At 42.5% G+C, this 19,391-nt stretch overlaps 1 protein-coding gene across 1 annotated transcript; it reads right to left on the reverse strand.

Moving 5' to 3' along the window:
* Positions 1-262: 262 nt before the first annotated feature.
* On the reverse strand, positions 263-15,661 carry LOC140169813 (uncharacterized). Its single transcript, XM_072193116.1, has 2 exons — positions 3,450-15,661; positions 263-409 (listed from the first exon to the last, which is right to left on the reverse strand). The coding sequence occupies exons 1-2, from the start codon at positions 15,619-15,621 to the stop codon at positions 384-386; spliced, it is 12,198 nt and encodes a 4,065-aa protein (XP_072049217.1). The 5' UTR covers positions 15,622-15,661; the 3' UTR covers positions 263-383.
* Between the last annotated feature and the right edge of the window lie 3,730 nt (positions 15,662-19,391).

Here is a 19,391-nt window from a genome sequence, read left to right on the forward strand (position 1 = left end):
TGACTACTTGTCTATTCTTGGTAGGACTAGATAAGTCTATGTGAGATGTGTCACTCAATTCTGCAGACAATTTGACACTTTTCTCCAGTTGAGTCTCATTGCCCTGAGCTAACCTGTCAAATTCTGCACCATTGTTACTCTTTGCCATGTCATTTCCAGACTGATCACATGATACCGAGGCCATTGCACTTTCTGTTTCTACCTTCTGTTTTGACCCGCCAAATTCTGCAGCATTATTACTACTTTCCGACATCGTCTGCTCCATATTCTCACCAGGATTTAATCCTTTGGTACATTCGGTAGTTGCATAGTTAGTGTTAAAGCTTGGTGGTATCCATAGGTTGTGTCGTAGTTTCTTTACAGGAGTGGTGATTTCTTGTGTTTTAGTGGAGTGTTTCCTCTTTTTCCTCTGCAAGATAGAAATTAAAAGGACATAATATTTTATTGCACGCCTGATAAGAAAATGTACATTTCCCATCACGACAAAAAAATTTTCTCAAAGATACCAACAATGAAGTTATAGTATTTCAACGCGTATGCCGTTGATTATCATAATACCCATGCAGCCCATCCCTGCAAGAGTGGTCGAGCTTTTTTCAGGTGTATCTTTGGCTTCATCAGTGTCTCTGACTTCATTCAGTCCTGATGAAGTCAGAGAAACATCTGACGAAAGCTCCACCACTCACACAGGGACTGGTTGCATGGGTACTGTGATAACTGACAGTGTACTTGTAGAAATACTATAACTTATTATGAATTCGTGTCGAGAAAGCATATCTACTTATAACAACATTTCCCAAAAGTAATTGCACCCATCTAATGATCAGTCATAACTACAACATTAAATTTGTATCATTGTTGTAAGAAAAATCATTTACAACAATTTAGTTGATTTGATATTTGGTAAATCCATTTATTAACCCTAACAGTTAACACCCATTAATACTACAAAATACCACGATTATAACCACCGCGCATGCATGAATCGTGATGCGGTGATGCAATCACTTTAAGTGCTATGCTCAGACCAGCGTAACCCCTGTGGCTACCGGCTGGTGATTTTTTTAAATACCGGGATGGATTGGGAACAGTCGGGGGTTAACACCCTACTCTTTTCGTAACTGGCTCCGAGATACATGTACAGGTATGGCTCTCTGCACATGGGACCGATGGCTTAACATCCCCTCCGAAGTGCGGAGTACTTTCATGATTCATTTACCCAATTCTAAATGAACCATGGGAGAGCGGAAGTCTTAATTTAATCTACAGATGTTGCCAATTAAATTCAGACTTTTTATTCTAAGTCAATATCCCAGCAAATCGCCACCGCCGGGAATTGAACCCGGGACCTCATGCACTAAAGGCAAGTACCCTAACCATTGCACCCGGCTCTCCCACTATTGTGTGCTTGGCACCCGAGGGGTCTAACATTTGAATCCCGGGGGAACCAAGTGACTTCTTTGTTCATATTTTCTTTTTTCTTGTTTCTTCTTTAACTTCCGATAGCAAAATATATGTACAAACGTCACTATCCGAGCCCTTAACAATAACCTAAAAGGAGGATGCTAGAATCACAAAATGCCCCTGCAAGGCACTATTTGTGCTTAACATTTGCCAATTTTCTATTAGAAATACACTATTATAGGCCATTTCACATAGCATTACACATGAGGCAAATTGTTTATTTCTTTGTATCAGGCAGACTAACCTCTGGTGAATTTGGTACCCCCTCATCATGGTAAGACTCCGGACACCAAACTCTGGCCTTCATTGACCCCTCCACCTTGTCCACTCTGACCTTGTGACGGATGTCCTCGTCTTCCATTTTCATCATCATCACACCACCTTGGTAGTCAACAGACGATGTTTTCCCATATTTTCTTCTCAGACTAGGTGCATTTGTGTCGTCTGCTTCCAGTGAGTCTTGAGACATTAACTCTTCATCGGGATGTTTACTGGTGTTGCCATGGAAACCTGATGTACTAGCTTCACTGTCATTGATAATATACACATCTTGACAATCACTGTCAGCTTCGTCGCATTTCTTCTTTGGCGATGGTTTCTGCTTGCTTCTTGCTTTGTAAGATGGTACGACTATATCAGGCTTTGACAATGTAGTCATTTTATGATCATCATTGAGTAATTCATAAGTAACAATTTTTGCAATTTCTTGAGATATACTCCCACATATGACAGTTCCTTCTGTGGTAAGTAGCAGAGTTTCCTCGGTTTGCTTGGCAGTGGAATGATTCTGTCCTGTCCGTTGTGCAGGCGACATATCTAGAGATAAACTCCCAGGTACAGCAGTCCCTTCTGTGTTACTATGTAGTCTAATTTCCTCCATCTGCTTGGCAAGGGAATGGGTCTGTCCTGTGCCTTGTCCAGGTGACATATCAACTTGACAGTGTCCTCCAGGAGTACTTGCAGTAGGCTTGGATGGTATCATTTCAGTCATTGATGGCATAGATGTATCATCAACTGCAACTTTCTCTGATGAAAGCAAATCTTTGCTCTCTACTTCTACTGATAACAATTTCTCACTGTCAATTTTTAGTACTTTTTCATTGCTTGAGATACCTGTATTTTGCAGAATATGTGATGTTGATTCCATACCCACAACAAGTGTTGCTGAGGATTGTTTCCCCATCCCTTTGACCTCTTCACCTTTGACCTCTTCCCATCTGACAGTTGAGTTCACTTTGTCATTAGATGCAGTGGTATCTTCAACATGCTTAGATTCTTCACTTTCACTTCTTCCAGTCGCCATAGTTACTGAATAAGAACATCCACCATGAATTGTTGTTGGAGTACTTATGTGGTCTCCTACATTGTGACTTCTAAAGATGTTGCTTACTTTGTCAGGAACAGGTGTAAACTCATCAGCTGTAGGATTGTTACCATCTTCCATAGATTTCATTCCTACATGTTCACTTTCTCTCTTCGCAGACTCAGTGTAAAATTCATCGCTTTTATCAGTATCATCTTTTGCAGATTGTTTTTCTTGACCTCCATTTTCAGTCAAGGCAGTAATGCTCATTCCAATTTCAGTACCTGTATATTTGGCTTCTTCTCTATACATCACTTGTAACTCTTTTGCCGTCTTGAAAGCTTCTGATGCAACCCTCCCAATCTGATCTTTGAGGTCGTTGGTTTTAACAGATGGCAAGTTGCCCTGTTCACCCAATTCTTTAAGAACCACCGCCATTTCCTTCAGTTCCTTCTCCACCCTTTTTATTACCGGTTCCTGCCCTTTAATATCTTCCATCATTTGTACTATTTCACTTAAATGTATCGTAACAACTTTATCAGGATCAATTAAGCTTGAGTCCTTCTGAACTAAGGTATCAGGATCGACCGAGTTTGGGTCCATTTGCGAGTTGGAGTTCTCCGAAGGTTGGATTTGACTCGCATCAGGACTAGATGTTAAATCTTCTAAAAATCTTCCTCACCTTGTGACTCTAGTAGGATGTCATCGTCCTGCTCCTCATCATCGCCCATACTTTCATCTCGGTAGCTGCTATCATCTTTACTACCAGTATCACTTTGTGAGTACACCCTCTCAATCACCGGAAGCCTCTGTCCATCATCAATATCAACACTCATCAGCGATGGTACATCGTCATCATTTTCACTTTGTGAGTACACCCTCTCGATCACCGGTAGCCTCTGTACGTCATCATTATCATCACTCATCACCGATGGCCCGTTTTCTTCCTGTGATATCTCTTCAATTTCCATCACCTCTGCCGATGTCTCCATTACAGATGACTTCTCATCATTATCAGTCTTCTCTTCCACATCACACCGTCCATAATAATCAGCCGCTGCCATTAATTCTTGCATCTCTCTCTTCGGATTCCCTGCCTCTTGTTCCCCTTTCTCCTCGTCACCATCGGTCCAGTTCAACTTATGATCGGCCAAAATATGTTTCATTAAATCCGACCTGAGTGAGAAGAACTTCATGCAATGTGGACACTTTGACTGTAAGCATTTGTGGTTCTTTCCTTTGTACGTTACCCCACAAATCTTGCATCTGGTCACCGCTGTTTCTTGCCACTTTGCTGCATTCTGTTTTCCCTTCATCACAGCTTGTTGCCATGGTGTCTCATCAAATTTAATTAATTTCTGCATTACTGCTGGATCTACAGGTGGAATAGGTGGTGCAACTCGTCTTCCTTGAGAACCGTGAAGGACATCTTGATAACTGTGAAGGACATGATTTCCGTCTGGACCACTGTGTTTTTCCCTGATATGCGCTGAACAGTTATAACATCTGGTGAATACTTTACGAGGACAGTACGGGCAGCGATAATGACCTGTTTTTTCTCGTATCGGAAGCGCAAGACACCAATGCTCTTCTTGTCTGTTATACGACTTGTTACAAGTATCACACACAAGCTGTTCTTCAGTAAGATGCTTCCTACCAATATGTTTCTTGCACGTAGTTTCCCGTGGGAACTCCTCACTGCAGAACGGACATAGATATCTTTGATGCGCGAGTTTCACTGGCTCGTTAGGCTCCTGCGGTTTCTGGCAACGTGTGTGTTGCTTCTGTACGTGGTATCTGCAATTATACGGGCGTGTGTGGACTTCTGGGCAGAAAGGACAGCGGTACCTTGGCTTGTCCGACTTGTAAGGGGTCATTGAACTTTTCTTTCGTCCGTCATCGGTGCCGTCGCAAACCTTAAGATGACTTCGACAGCCTTGATGAGAATTGAATGTTGACCGACAGCGTGGACATCCATACTTGTCTTCACTCACTTTAACCGGAACAGGACCCGGTTTCACCGATATACTAACATCCGAATTATTCAAATTCTTCACATGTCGTGAAAAAGTATGTGCTCTGCAGTTGTAATCCCATGGAAAATCATCATAACAAATTGGACACATAAATCGTGCTCGCTGCCCATCCCCGACTTTCATCGGCTCATATTTACCAAACGTTGCCAAATACACCATGGTTTGCAAGCACACAAGTGGTCTGCTGTGGTTCTCATAGCAGAATGGACAACGGATATCACCAAGCTCTTTGTCTGACTCTGGATCATCGTACACAATGGAAGGGTCCCATTTTGAGCCTTCCGCAATGCTGTAATCAACAGTTGGAGTGATGTTTTTAAGTTGCTCTTCTAACGATTGTTGTACAACTCTGTAATGGTTGTTGCCTATTGCATTGGAGCGTGCTTCATTAACAGCATCCAAGTTTTCAACAATCTCTATATTTGTTGCTGGTGATTTGTCTGAAGGTGTTGAGGGTGCACTTGATGTTGAGGGCACACTTGATAGTGAGGGCGCACTTGAAGTTAGAGCCGATAGGAGATAATTTGTCTGAGATTCAATCAAATTTGTTGAACTTGATGTCATACTTGGTGGCCCTTCTGTTGTACTTTGGATAGAATTCGTACACGGAATACGTTTTGTTAGATTTTTAATGAATTCGGTTGAGCTCGATGAGTCTGTCTGTGGGTAGATCAATGTTGATGACGGTTCCAGGCCTGGCAGTCGCGATGGTCTAATCACTGGACCCACGGTGGATTTGCCATGATTTGTTGAATCATACTGACTCAGGTACTTCACCATAGTATCACACCGCTGATTCACACCATGTCTTTTATTGCAAAACGGGCATACAGGTTGCTGAACTTTCTGACAATCTTCATTTATGTCGTGTCGGTACGTACAAAATAAACATACAGGCTTAGCGTCATGGACAGTGACCATATTTTGTGGCCGTGGTTGGATAAGAACTGGTTGACTTGAGTTGACAGTGGTTGCAGGCCGTGGTTGGATAGGAACTGGTTTACTCTGGTTGACAGTGGTTGTAGGCTGCAGTTGGATAGGAACTGGTTTACTCTGGTTGACAGTGGTTGTGGGCAGTGGTAGGATAACAATTGCTTGACTCTGGTTGACAGTGGTTGCGGACACCCCAACCAGTGGTTGTGAATGATTACCAATAGCCTGTCCGGCATCATTTAACACAACACTATTACTGCTTCCATGAAAAACTGTGGCCAAAGGATGTGGTTGTGCTTGGCTGACAACTGGTTGACTGATGGTGGTTGTTGGTACCGCAACCAGCTGTTGGTACCTCACCGTCTCATCACAAGACTGCTCAGCAACATGTCTTGAATTTGATGCAGCATCCTCACTTTTATCTACAGGTTTCTTTGATCCACCATCAATCCCATCAACAGTGCAATTAGATTCCTTACCAAATTCTCCATCCTCACTGTTATCTTTCAAAACACCACCATCATCATCATCATCATCACTACTTACTGGCTCCTCCTTAATTTTCACGACATCCGATAGAACAGAGCCTATACCAGGCGCATTTTCACTGTCCACCTCGCCTATATCATCACATTGACGTCCACTACCAACTTCATCACTTGAATCTACTGCTGCAGTCGGAGGACTTCCTCTGTGTCCACTACGGACTAGAGCACTTGAATCTACTTCTGCAGTCCGAGCACTTCCTCTGTGTCCACTACGGACTAGAGCACTTGAATCTACTTCTGCAGTCCGAGCACTTCCTCTGTGTCCACTACCAACTAGAGCACTTGCATCTACTGCAGCAGTCTGAGCACTTCTTCTGTTTGTTTCATTCCCATCATTTTTCTCTTTCCCAATTACATTTTCTGTCTCTTTCTTGTTTTGACTTTCTTTCTCTTCCTCATTATCTTTTTGCACTCTACTTGCAGCAATGATGCCCAACTCCATCTTACTTCCATTTATTCCTTCTTTCTCATCCTCCTCTTTGTGGGCCCTCAATTCAGCACTGCTATCTGATTCTATGGTGCCAACTCTGTCCACTTCACTCAAATTTACACTTTCCTTTGCATTTCTATCCATGATTTCATTGCTTTTCTCGGCTAGTTCTTCCTGTTCTGCAGTACGCCCTGTCTCTGCAATCAGAGTGCTTCCAATGTTGGCCTGGCTTCCATTCTTGCTTTCTTTTTGTTCTGCAGTACGCCCTACCTCTGCAATCGGAGTGCTTCCAATGTTGGCATGGCTTCCATCATTGTTTTCTTTCTCGGTTTGTTCTTTCTGGTCTCTCAGCCCTGCACTAATGCCTATATCTGCAACCCAAGTGCTTCCACTATCTGCTTTGCTTTCATCTCTCATTTCTTTGGCTTCCTGATTTAAGCTTTCTTTCTCAGATCCACCAGTAACACCAAACTTTGGAATCTGATTGTTTCCCTTGTCTTTGCTTCCATCTATACCGCCTTTTATGTTGTCAGCATCTTTTTGGTCTTTCAATAAACGATAACTAACTACAGAGATACCCTTAGCATAGCTGTGATCTTGCGTCAGACCCTCCATTTTTGTTTTCTTTAAAAAAAAAGTAATCCCATTTTTAGTTTGTGCTCCTTTATCCTCACTTTGAACATCTTTGTCCTTTGCACTGTTAGACTCCTTCACATCCATAACACTGGTGGACTCCATCATATCCATATCTACCTCCTTTGCACTAGTAGACTCCGTCACATCCATATCTACTTCACACGCACTGGTAGACTCCTTCACAACCACATCTATCCTTTTTTCACTGGTAGACTCCACAGCATCCATATCTTGTTGTCGTTCACTTGGGTCGTCAGATTCATTACTTTCCATAGATTTATATCGAGGAGATTTAGAATAACTATGTTCTTCAAGGTCTGTAGCATCACTAACATCTTCATCAATCTCCATAGCTATTTCATCATCTGTACCTTCATCTGCAGATGCTGGTCCTTGTGAAGATCTATCTCTTTTGCATGCATCAGGGATACATTTAACTGCATCGGCTCCCACATTGGAATCCCCACATGCTGTGGGTTTGGGTGCTGATGATTCACACAGAGTTGTAACAGAAGGAGATGGTTTGTTACTCACATTACTGTCTGCTATCAGATTAATGACAGGTGTGTCAACAACCTTGCCAGATGACTTACCAGATGACTCACCAGATGACTCTTGATGTATCTTGCTGCCAGATGACTCGGGAGTCTTGTTAGTTGATGACTCGGAAGTTTTACAGTTAGACAACTCTGCTATCTTGCTGCCAGATGACTCGGTAAGTTTCTTATCAGATGACTCAGGTATGTTGCTATCAAGTGACTCGGGTATCTTGCTGTTAGTTGACTCAGGTATCTTGCTGTTAGTTGAATCAGGAATCTTACTGTTAGTTGACTCAGAAATCATCTCATTACATGCCTCTGCTATTGATCTATTCGATGAGGTCTCTGTATTTTTGTTGCCAGATGGTTCAAGTATCTTGCTGTTAGATGACTCGGGAAGTACTCTATTTGATATCGTCGCTATGGTGCTGTCAGATGAGGTTTCAACAATCCTGCTGTCGGATAACTCATGCACTTTGCTTGTATTAGTCTCATCCATCCTGTCATCTGATATGCCTACTTTCATGGTGGTAGATGAAGATTCTGTGCTTTGAAATGACTCTGTAATTGTGCTCCCTGATGACTCGGTAACCTTGCTCATGTGGTCTTCTGTTCTTTCAGAAGATTTTTCTTCCTCGGATGTAGAAGCTTGTGACTTAACAGCTTTATTAGATTCCATCTGTCTAGCTACAGTGGCTGCCTCATGAATTTCTTTCTGTTTTCCACCTTCATGACCTTCATCAGAGTCCATCTTTTCCGTTTTGATCTTGATGCCTGAAAGATCATCAACGCCCATTTCATGCCTAGCTTCAACGGATTGCGTCGCCATCTGGGTTCCTCCGCTATTGGCATATGGATCCTGAATGGCCCACTGCCGCCCTTCCATCTGATGCGAAATTACGTGAAAAACAAACGTTTCTGCCTCAATTAGACTTTCTCTAAAGTCACACGCATGGCAGATAAGTTCACCACCGTCTTGTGTGTAGCTCTTAATATGACACAAAATATGCTGGTTCAGTCGTTTTTGTGTCGCATGTCGGCCGTGACAGACTGGACATTTCACACATATATGAGAGGTCATGTGATCTCTTTCATGTTTTCGCAGTTCTACAGACGACATTACAGTGACGTGGCAGAAACGACATTCATGGGGGTTATCTGTGTTACGGGTCATGCTCAATAACGCTGCGTTGCAGTACTTGCAATTCTTTGATCCAGGCGACCGTGGCGACATTGGGGATGTTGATGAGCGCTCTTCTTCATCATTGTCTTCGCTATCATCTAAATCCAAACTGATCGACCGCACCTTTTTGATGCTACTTAATTTAAGCCTACCCCAATGCTCATGTCGATTCGCCATTGTTATGGGAATCCCCCTTGGGGTCATAAGGTCATTGAACAAATGGGACTGAGCGTGTCCCCACATGTCCAGTTTCTCTGCATAATGGTCTGCACACACCTGGCAAACCTCATTTGGTTTGTCTTGGACGACTGGTACGCACGTCGCCAGGTGATATTGTAGATCCTCAATGAGACGATATCTAATGTTGTCGTTACAGTGTGGGCACTTCATGGATCTTTCTTGCGCAGCGGATTTTGTCTGTGGTGTGCCTGCGGTCACTCCTTTGTCAACCACCATTGACTCTTTCGTCATTGATTTCATTATCTCTTTCATCGCATTATTACATCGTCCTCCCCATTTATTTGTATGCTTGGCTAATTCAGATTTTGTTCGGAAATTACTGTTGCATAATTTGCATGTTTTCACCAGCAGCAGACTCGACATAGAATGGTTCCTTTCGACATGATTTTGCATTTCTTGGTACAAATTATATTTTGAAATAACTTGGTTTGCGAGACATACTTGACATACATATGTGGATCTGTTATCTTTGCTTGTTGCTCGTTCCTTCAACAGCTCAGGATTTTTGTTGATGCACGTAGCTAGATGCATACGCAGTTCACTCTCGTGATCGTAATAAACCTCCATGTCGCAATGAGAACAGAATACATGATGCGCTTTCTTTGGTAAATTCTTGGATGAAACCATATTAGACACGACAGCATCTGACCCCGTTAGACCATGAAATCCGTGTTCAGACGTTCGGTGTTTCAGTAAATCGTCTTCGTGACGAAATCGTTGGTTGCAAGACATGCAAATTTTACATGTCAGCAAATCATTCATAGTATGCATCTCCACATGGCTGGCTAACACATCCTTGGTGTTGAAAATCTCATCACAAATTTCACAAATACTAAGATTGCTGTAGAAATACAATTTCTTCCGTCGGTCGTCATTCATAGCATTACACGTTGCAAGGTGAAGCTTCAACTGCAGATCAGTTTGGTACTTAATACTATCATCACAATGCGGACAAAACATGCTCAGCTCACTCAACACAGGGCCTTCGTTTGGCAAATGATGACCAAAGGCAGCTATTCCCCCTTTCACAGCAGCTATTTGCAGATTCGCCACGCCCGAGTTTGTCTCACTCCTGTTTCTCACCTGTGTTTCCTTCTGTCTAGCATGCACGCGTTTATGACTGACAAAACCTTTCTCAAAGCGAAATTTCTGTCCGCATTCCTCGCATTTGAATAGTCTCATTAAGCTTTTAAAATCGTGCCGAGCTACGTGTCTCTCTAGGCTATCCCGGCTCTTCAAGTTCAAATTACAATACTCACAAACATTCCTAGTCTTTTCAACTTCTAAGGAGTACATCTTACTTCTGGTAGTTGAATCAATGCATGTAGCTAGATGCATTTTCAAGCCGAGTTCCCGGTCAAAATACATCGTCAGATCGCAATGAGGACACTCCAACTTACGTTGCTGATTGATACCCATCTTTTTTATAATTGATACCCCACTTGACATCATCAGATTGTTCGCAATCCCATCTGAGCTTCCGGGACCACTTTTATCGCTTGGACTTTGTGGAGTAGGATCAATTACTGTCCAAGCCATCTGCTCTCCTCGTTTCTGCTCCTGTTGAGTAGGATCATTTATTGTCCAAGCCAACTGCTCTCCTTGATTCTGCTCCTCTTGATTCTGCTCCCCTCGTTCCATCAGCTCCTCAACAAAGTGAGACTCTATGTGCGATTCAAAATCCTGTTGCTTCTTGAATGTAATGGAGCAGTGTAGACAGACCAATCTATGTATCTTGCCCTTCGGTTTTATTCCTGGTTTTTCTACACCAGCACATGTTGCAAGATGCATTTTCAATTTGTATAATAAACTGAAGATATATTTATACTTGCAGTAAGGGCAGTGAAGAGTAAAATCCTTACCACTGAAGTATGGGAAACTAAGAAACATTTCGCTGTCTTTTGGATTTGCAGCACCACTTTTCTCACTCTGATTAAGGGAAGTAGAATCAGGTTTGTAATCTGGTTTGCGATCTCCTCTCTTGTAGAGTTCTTCAACAGTGTGTGATGCTATGTGTGATGCAAACTCAACTCGATCTGGAATGGTCTTGTGACAGAACTGACAATCTCTGCCTTGATCCAAACTCGTATCAGGCATTCGGTACAGAGTTGCTATATTTGGCATCTGTGCTGGTTTCTCTCCTGTTCCTGTGCATGTGGCAAGGTGATATTTCACATCAAAGGTTGTACGACACATGTACTTCTTGTAACAGTAGGGACAGTGTACAAAGAACTTGGAACAGTTAAATGAGTGTTTGATGAAGTCATTTCTATCTACATAGGAAATGGTCTTGCGACAATATTTACATGTATCTTTTCTTTCTGTCAATTCCTCGATTGAAAGTGACTGCACATGCCACTCAAAATCCCCTCGGTCACGGAAACAAGTACCACAGTGCAAACACTCTTGCTTTCGCCTCATACCATCAGCTTTAGACTTCACCCCAGGTTTGTCAGCTGCGCATGTGGCCATATGCAGCTTCACCTCGTTCACCGATTTGAAGTCGTACTCCATTTTACAATATTGGCAGTAGGTTGGCTTAGCACACATGCAATTATCCAAATGCTTCATGAAGGTACTTCTATCGATAAAGAATATCTTTTTATTACAATATCGGCAAACTTCATGCAACATCTTAGAATTTTCCTTAGGTTTCTTCTCTGGTTTATAATCGCAAATGTCCAAATGCCTCATAAAGTTAATTCTATTAATAAAGAACATCCTCAGCTTGCAATATGGGCATATTTCCACCATCATCTTGCGTGTATTTTCCTCAGGTTTCTCCTTCGGTCCACTATTCATAAGCTCATCAACAGAGTGCATCTTAACATGTTCCTCCAACATATGCTCGGTAGCGAAGCAGGTATCGCAAAGACGGCATTCATTGATGCTCCCTGGCTTCGTCGCTGTGCTTGGATCACTCCCTTGACAGGTAGTAAGATGTATTTTCAACGTTGAACTTCTTTTGAACTTGAAAATTGAGAGGCAATGTGGGCATTTGGCTCCAGGGCAGTTTGAGATATGCTGCGTGAGTACTGCCCCATTATCTGAATATTTGGTGGTATGACAGTGTATACACTTTATACTCAATTGCTTCTGCATACCCTCAGTCAAGTTCAATGGTTGTGTAGCGACCTGCATTCCCCCAGTCATGTTCAATGGTTGTGTTGTGACCGGCATTCTCCCAGTCATGTTTAATGGTTGTGTTGTGCCCTGCATTCTCCCAGTCATGTTCAACAGTTGTGTTGTGCCCTGCATTCTCCCACTCATGTTCAATGGTTGTGTTGCGACCTGCATTCTCCCAGTCATGTTCAATGGTTGTGTTGCGACCGGCATTCCGCCAGTCAAGTTCATTTGTTGTGACATAGAAACACTAGATTCCATCACCTGGGATATGATGTTAGATGCCATCACCAGTGAGGTCTTGTTGCTAAATTCTTGTTGCTGAGGAATACCATCATTTGTTGCCGGAATGATTTCACTGCTTGGTTCTCCGAGAGGAGAAATTTCAACATCATTATTTGAATCCTGCGAGAGGTCCTCCTCAGTGGATTGAACTTTGTGCATCAATGCAAAATTATCCTTATCACTTATATATTTAACAGGGAATAAAGTATTGGAAGTACCTGGGGCTATCTCCCATCTTGAAATCTCATCCCCATCATCGTCATCATTCTTGACATCATCATCATCATCATCATTGACAGCATCATTTCCATCAACTTCACTACTATCAACAGCTTCAGCAGAGTCAATATGAGCACTTAAAATGTCTCCGGCATTCTTCGTATTCATGTCTACAACTATTCCGCAACCTTTTTGATGTGTTTCAAGATCGTTGACCTTGACCACCTTTAAGCAATATATACACACATACCCACTTTCTGTACTGTTGTGCAACTGGGTTGGATGCATGTATATAAACTGTTTTCGCTCTTTGCCTTCTTCACTAGGTGCTGTCTCTTGTTCATTCAATTCCATTGACTCATCTTGATTGGACACAGTTGATTCATCTTGATTGGACACAGTTGATTCATCTTGATTGGAAACAGTTGATGCATTACACACTGCTTTATGTTGCTGAAGAATAGTCTGGTTAGAGAAATGCCGACTGCATCCCATACAGGTGTTAGCATGCTCTTCACTGTGCTGCCTTGTGTGAGTTTGGTATAATTCTTGATTATGCATTATCAACCCACAAAACTGACACTTAAAGCTCTCCGTACCTCTGAACATAAGATCCGGACTGGGTTCCACATTACCAATAACAGTGAACAATTTCTGCAATTGTGCCATTGCGCTGTCTTCTGTTGTGTCACCAAAATTGATCACCCGTGTGCCACGCCGCTCTTCTTCAATGACGTCATCCTTCTGGTTTTGCGCAACAGAAACATCTGACAACGAAGACTGAAAACTATGGCTATTTGACTGGACTCTGTCTGAAATCTGCGATGTCAAATGAGCTGGAGCTGATACCTGCACTGTACGATAGCTTTGAGTCTGGTGTACTGGAGCACCTGAAGACAAAATCTCAACTTCCTGTGAACTAACCAATGCTGCTGGCTGGAATGGCTGAAAGCTTGCCAATGAAGCCATTTGACCTCCCTGAGATCCAGAACCTTGAACTCCTATGCAAGGAATACTTCCAGATAAAATCGGACCCTTCTCATTTGCGTAATACTGCATCCAGTTATTCTTAGCAATTTGCTGCACAGAAGACTGGTTATGGGATGCATCATTAAGCCTCTGGTGTGTCACCTCTCTCGCTTGTTTTGACAACTCCCTCTCTTGATCTTTCAGTTTTATCAAAGCTGTTTCTCTATCATATGCACGTTTTTCCTTCACATATTCTTTCCTATACACCTCAACTACTTCAGCTGGTAATTCTCGCCACATCTTGCCGATCAGTTTCCCCATAGCACCAAATTCCATATCCGGGTGTTTCAGTTTAATATCTCTGTAAACTTCCTTGTTATATCGAAAGTATGGAGTAAGCGGTTTCTTTCTCGTATTCTTGCCGTGCCTTGAAGGCCTAGACTCCTGTGAAGTCTGTGGTACAGTTGGCACACTTTCAAAATTACTAACGCCATGTCTGGCAACTTTACCCCAGTCCGCATTCATGTAGGGGTAATCCTTCCGAATCCTACCCATTACACCACCTTCAGGCTCCATCTGCATTGAATCAGGTACAGCATATGCTACATGATGAGGCAACTGACCTACCACCGGTGTTGTGACTGTTGAATTCAACACCAGATCACGCATAGCTGTCATTGCCATCGAGGGCGATGTTATCGGTACCTTCCTCGCATGCCTCTTCCTCCTCCTGACTTCATCATTATACCTCTCAAGTTCTTTGTTATATTCATGTACCGTCACATCGTACTGTTTCATGTACAACTGCTGTTCCTCTTTCGGTAACACCTTCCACATATTCTTAATAATCTTCCTGCATACTTCATACCGCAATTCCTCATTCTCATTCTGGACACTCTGGTACACGTCCTTATGGAATAATTTATACGGACTTGGAGGTATAGAAGGTGGCTTTAAATCACTGTCATCCGAGAAACCTTCTGGTATATCCAATGATGTACTACTGTCCATTTCATTATCATCTGTTAGATCAATCACCTCCATTGGTACCTTTGTCTCCAAGATGTCAAGTGGTATCACATCATCATCACTTTCAGCATCATCTGTTTTCTGATGTTTGTCTACATTAACATCATCTTGATATTGGTCTTTGGATGTTCCTTTCGTTTGAGCCTCCATGTTTTCTTCCATGTGATCTGGTTCCTTTTCTGGTGCTCCTGTTTCAAGGGCTTCATTTTCTGTTCTTCCAACAGTAGAAGCACCTGTCTCTGAGTTCCCACTACGCAATGTTGGTGATGTAGTATTTGCATTTTGAGTCTCCGTGTTTTTTTCCATACGATCTGGTCCCTTTTCTGGTGCTCCTACTTCAAGGGCTTCATTTTCTGTTCTTCCAATATTAGAATCACCTGTCTCCAAGTTCCCGCTACGTAATGTTGGTGATGTAGTATTTGCATTTTGAGCCTCTGTGTTTTCTTCCATGCGATTTGGTTCCTTTTCTGGTGTTCCTGTTTCAAGGGCTTCATTTTCTGTTCTTCCAACAGTAGAGGCACCTGTCTCTGAGTTCCCACTACATAATGTTGGTGATGTAGTATTTGCATTTGCTACCTCCACGCTTCCTTTAGCAACATCTTGTTCCTTTTCTACACTTCTGGTATCAAGGGCTTCATTTTCTGTTGCTCCACCATCAGCACTAGTCTTTACTGTTGACTCCATTCTAGTCGGGTTAATGATATAGAACTTGCGCCTGATGCCGACTCCTCACTAGGCAAAGTTGGTCGTGTCGGTTTTACGCCCTCTATATCTTCTCCAGCAGCATCTGGTTCCTTTGCAACTCTTGTTTGAAGGGCTTCATTTTCTGTTCTTCCAATATTGGAAGAACTTGCCTCTGATGACAACTCCTCGCTAGGCAAAGTTGGTGGTGTAGAATTTACTACCTCCATATCTTCTCCAGCAGTATCTGGTTCTTGTCCTGATGCATCTGCTTTGATGGTAGCATCTAATGCTGGATTCACTCTTGTTGAACCACCAGATGATGATTGCATCACCGATTCTGCATCTTCAGCAGGTGGCAGTGTAGTGTCTGTCGCCTCCATGCTCTCTTCAAGACCTTCTGGGGTCTTCCCAACTTTAGCAGCAACTGTCTCCAATGATTTAGTATCATCTGTGCCCTGTATCATTTGTTCTACATTTCCAGCATGAGACAGCATAGTATCTGTCAACTTCATACCCTCTCTAATATCTTCAGGAGTCTTCCCAGTTTCAGAGGCAACAGTCTCAACTGACTTAGCTGTATATGCCATTGGTTCTACACTAGCTGAAGTTGCATTTTCATTACTTTCTGAAGCTATACATTTGTCAGCACCTTCTGCTCCAGATTCTTTTCTCCCTGCATCAGACCCACCTGACATTGTTTCAACTGGTTTAGAAGTATGTGATTCCTCAACAACTGCTGATGTTGAATCTACAGTATTTGCTGACTCACTGCTTTTCCTAGTATCTGTTCTGGGTACTTCTAACACTGAATTTACATTAGATGGGGTTGATGGTGCCGAAGCATTTGAATTAACATTCCTAGAATCATCAACATTTCCAGATTCTTCACTGACTACAACCCTGCTGTCTTCGGCAACGGACGACATTGATGGTTCAACAGCATCTACATTTCCAGATATGACACAAGTCAAGTCACTTCTTACAGAATCACCTATTGAGTCTATATCAGTCATCTTATGTGAGAGTTCCTTCCAGATACCTTGCACCCATCCATTCAAATCAGAGTTTCCCCCATCCTGATGCATCTGTTCTTGATCTACCCTGCTGCCAGATGGCATATCAGTACCTGTAACTGCGGTTACCTCTACAACTGTCCTTATTTTTTGCCCTTGTGTTGATGTCTTTTCGTTTTGGTTAGTGATCTGAATCTCACCTTGTTTAGACTCCAAACTCTCTCGAGTAGACTCACTTATGTCCATAGATTCTTCGCCCACTTCTGCATTCTTTTCCATAACAATTTCATGTTGATCTTCTACAGACGACAGCTCCTTATTTGATTTCTGGTTGGAATCTCCCACAGCCTCAGTGTCTTCCACAGACTCTGTCTGACCCAGAGACTCCACAACCTTATTTGTACCATCAATACTCACATCTACAACTTGTTCCACAACCTTTCCAAATGTCACTCCACAAGGCACAACAGATTTATCCATCTCTTCAACATTACCCTTCCCTCCAGTCTCTTCCACACATTTCTCTGATGTTACATGATCAATATTATTCTTCCCATCAGTCTCTTCCACCGACTTCTCTGATGTTACTTGAGAATTGGTAACTCCTCTCACTACCATCTCTGCAATATTACTATCTGAAGTTGTCTCTACAGCATCAACGCCTGGCTTTCCAGAGGTAACATTTTCTTCAACTGCAATTTTTGAAACATTACTACTTGTACCTGAACTCTCTCCTGTGATCTCATCCACTAATTTTCCTGATGTAGAGGGCGCTTTAACTGCAAATGCCAAATGTAGGCCTACATCGCTTTGTTTCTCACTAACTACTCCAGAAGTAGGTCTGTCAGCTGATGATGAACCAGATTCAACTATGGCCACATTCATCTCTGCAACAGACCTATTAGTATCACTCTCTTGTGGTATATTACTTGTTACATGCTGGACATCCATATTACCCGCACCAGATCTCTGAGGCCTATACCTATCCAAATACTCACGATAAGACTTCATCTCAGCCTCAAATATAACCATACGCTTTTGGTATTCATTTTGAAGATGCATTTTCTTCTCTGCCTCAAGCTCTTCCCATTTGTCCGACACAAACTTGCCAACATCGTTCATGACCACCTTAGGATTATCCTTCACCATAAGCCATATATTAGTATAGAATCTAGCAAACGGTCGAAGCGGTCGGACGGGCTCTTTTCTGATTATAGACACCGTCGATAGACGAGGATCCAACGGCCTACTCTTACCAGTAATGTTTACTCCTGCAACATCAGTAGAAAGAGTAGCATTGGTCTCTGATATATTTTGTGGCGGAACGTTTGACGGATTTGATTTTGGATTGGATAAGAATCCTCTAAATAATCCGATGCTATCTAACATATCAACTACTCCTGTTTTTTGTGCCAATGGCTGAGATGATTCCGACGAAGCTGGCCTATTTTCGACAGCTTTGCTAATCATGGAAGACTGTTTTGGAGTATCCATTGGTCTAATAGCATCAGAAGAAACAACACACTGTGATATTGGTGTAAATGGTATTGACTGCAGCAGAGACTGACTTGGCTGTTGCAGAGATTGACTTGATTGTTGCAGAGACTGACTTGACTGTTGCAGAGACTGACTTGACCTTTGTAGAGATTGACTACCACTTCCTTTCAATTTCGAAGTGTAATACTGAAAACAAAGTTCAGCATGTGGTTCTCTAGCCATATGTTGATAGTACTCATGGATTTTATCAAAAGTAGCCTCACATGGCACACATGTCTGCCGCTCTTTGAATAGTGGTACTTTATTGGGTGCTGTTATATCCACAAATTTCTGTAGTTCATGTAGCCTCTGCCTGAAATACCTACAACTCAATTTAGCATGACCTTCAGATGCCATATGTTTGTAATACAAGTCTTCATTGTTAAATGCAGTGATACAAGGCTTGCAGTATTGCTTGGCAGGTGCCGCCAGTGATGTAAATTGAAGTTTATTATCGCACATAACAGGTTGAAGAGGTATGACGTCTTTTTCTTCCACTGACATGGCCGATTTTGACTTTCCCATTCTTTTTTTCTCTTTACGTTCATTATTTCTCAGCTCTTTCAGACAAAGGCGTTCGTGTTTATGATAGTCAGTCATTGTGAAACACCGTTTCTTGCATATGGAACAACGCAGCGGATTATATGGTTTACCTCCTGCGACGGGCTCTGTAACTTGCGTAATGTCAAGAGCTGATGGCGATGATGTGTGAGCTTCGTAGGATATTTCAGCACCCAAGGATGATGATTGGTCGGATTTAATCATGTGACTTTGCATGTGATTCATGTAAAGATAGTACGCAGGGAAGCGTTGCTTTCGCAATGTGTGCACGACAGAAGTACAGTGGGGCTGGCGCCTTTTCTTCCTGCCTGCCATCCTGGCCCTGGCTCTTCTGTACGAGTCATGTGAGATTTGTAAAAGGTATCATAATTACTGTATCCACAATTACACACATTGCATCTGAATAAGGTACTACCGGATGGCTCTGCTCCTCCAGATGTAGACAAAGATTTCTGCGATTTTTCTTCAACACAAGCTGGGGATTCTGCCGCTGGGGATGAAGATTCTGCCGATTTTGTAGAAGTTCCTCGAATAGCTTCAGATGTTCTTGTTGAAACATCTGGCACATTTAAAACAACTGGTTGTGATGAGGTAGGTGGTTTGAAAGCTGGAAAAGGATGGATGCTATCAATATGGACCTGGTACAACCAAGCAGAGAAA

The sequence above is a fragment of the Amphiura filiformis genome, chromosome 14 (genome assembly GCF_039555335.1).
Source record: "Amphiura filiformis chromosome 14, Afil_fr2py, whole genome shotgun sequence".
In the NCBI taxonomy this organism is placed as follows: Eukaryota; Metazoa; Echinodermata; class Ophiuroidea; order Amphilepidida; family Amphiuridae; genus Amphiura; species Amphiura filiformis.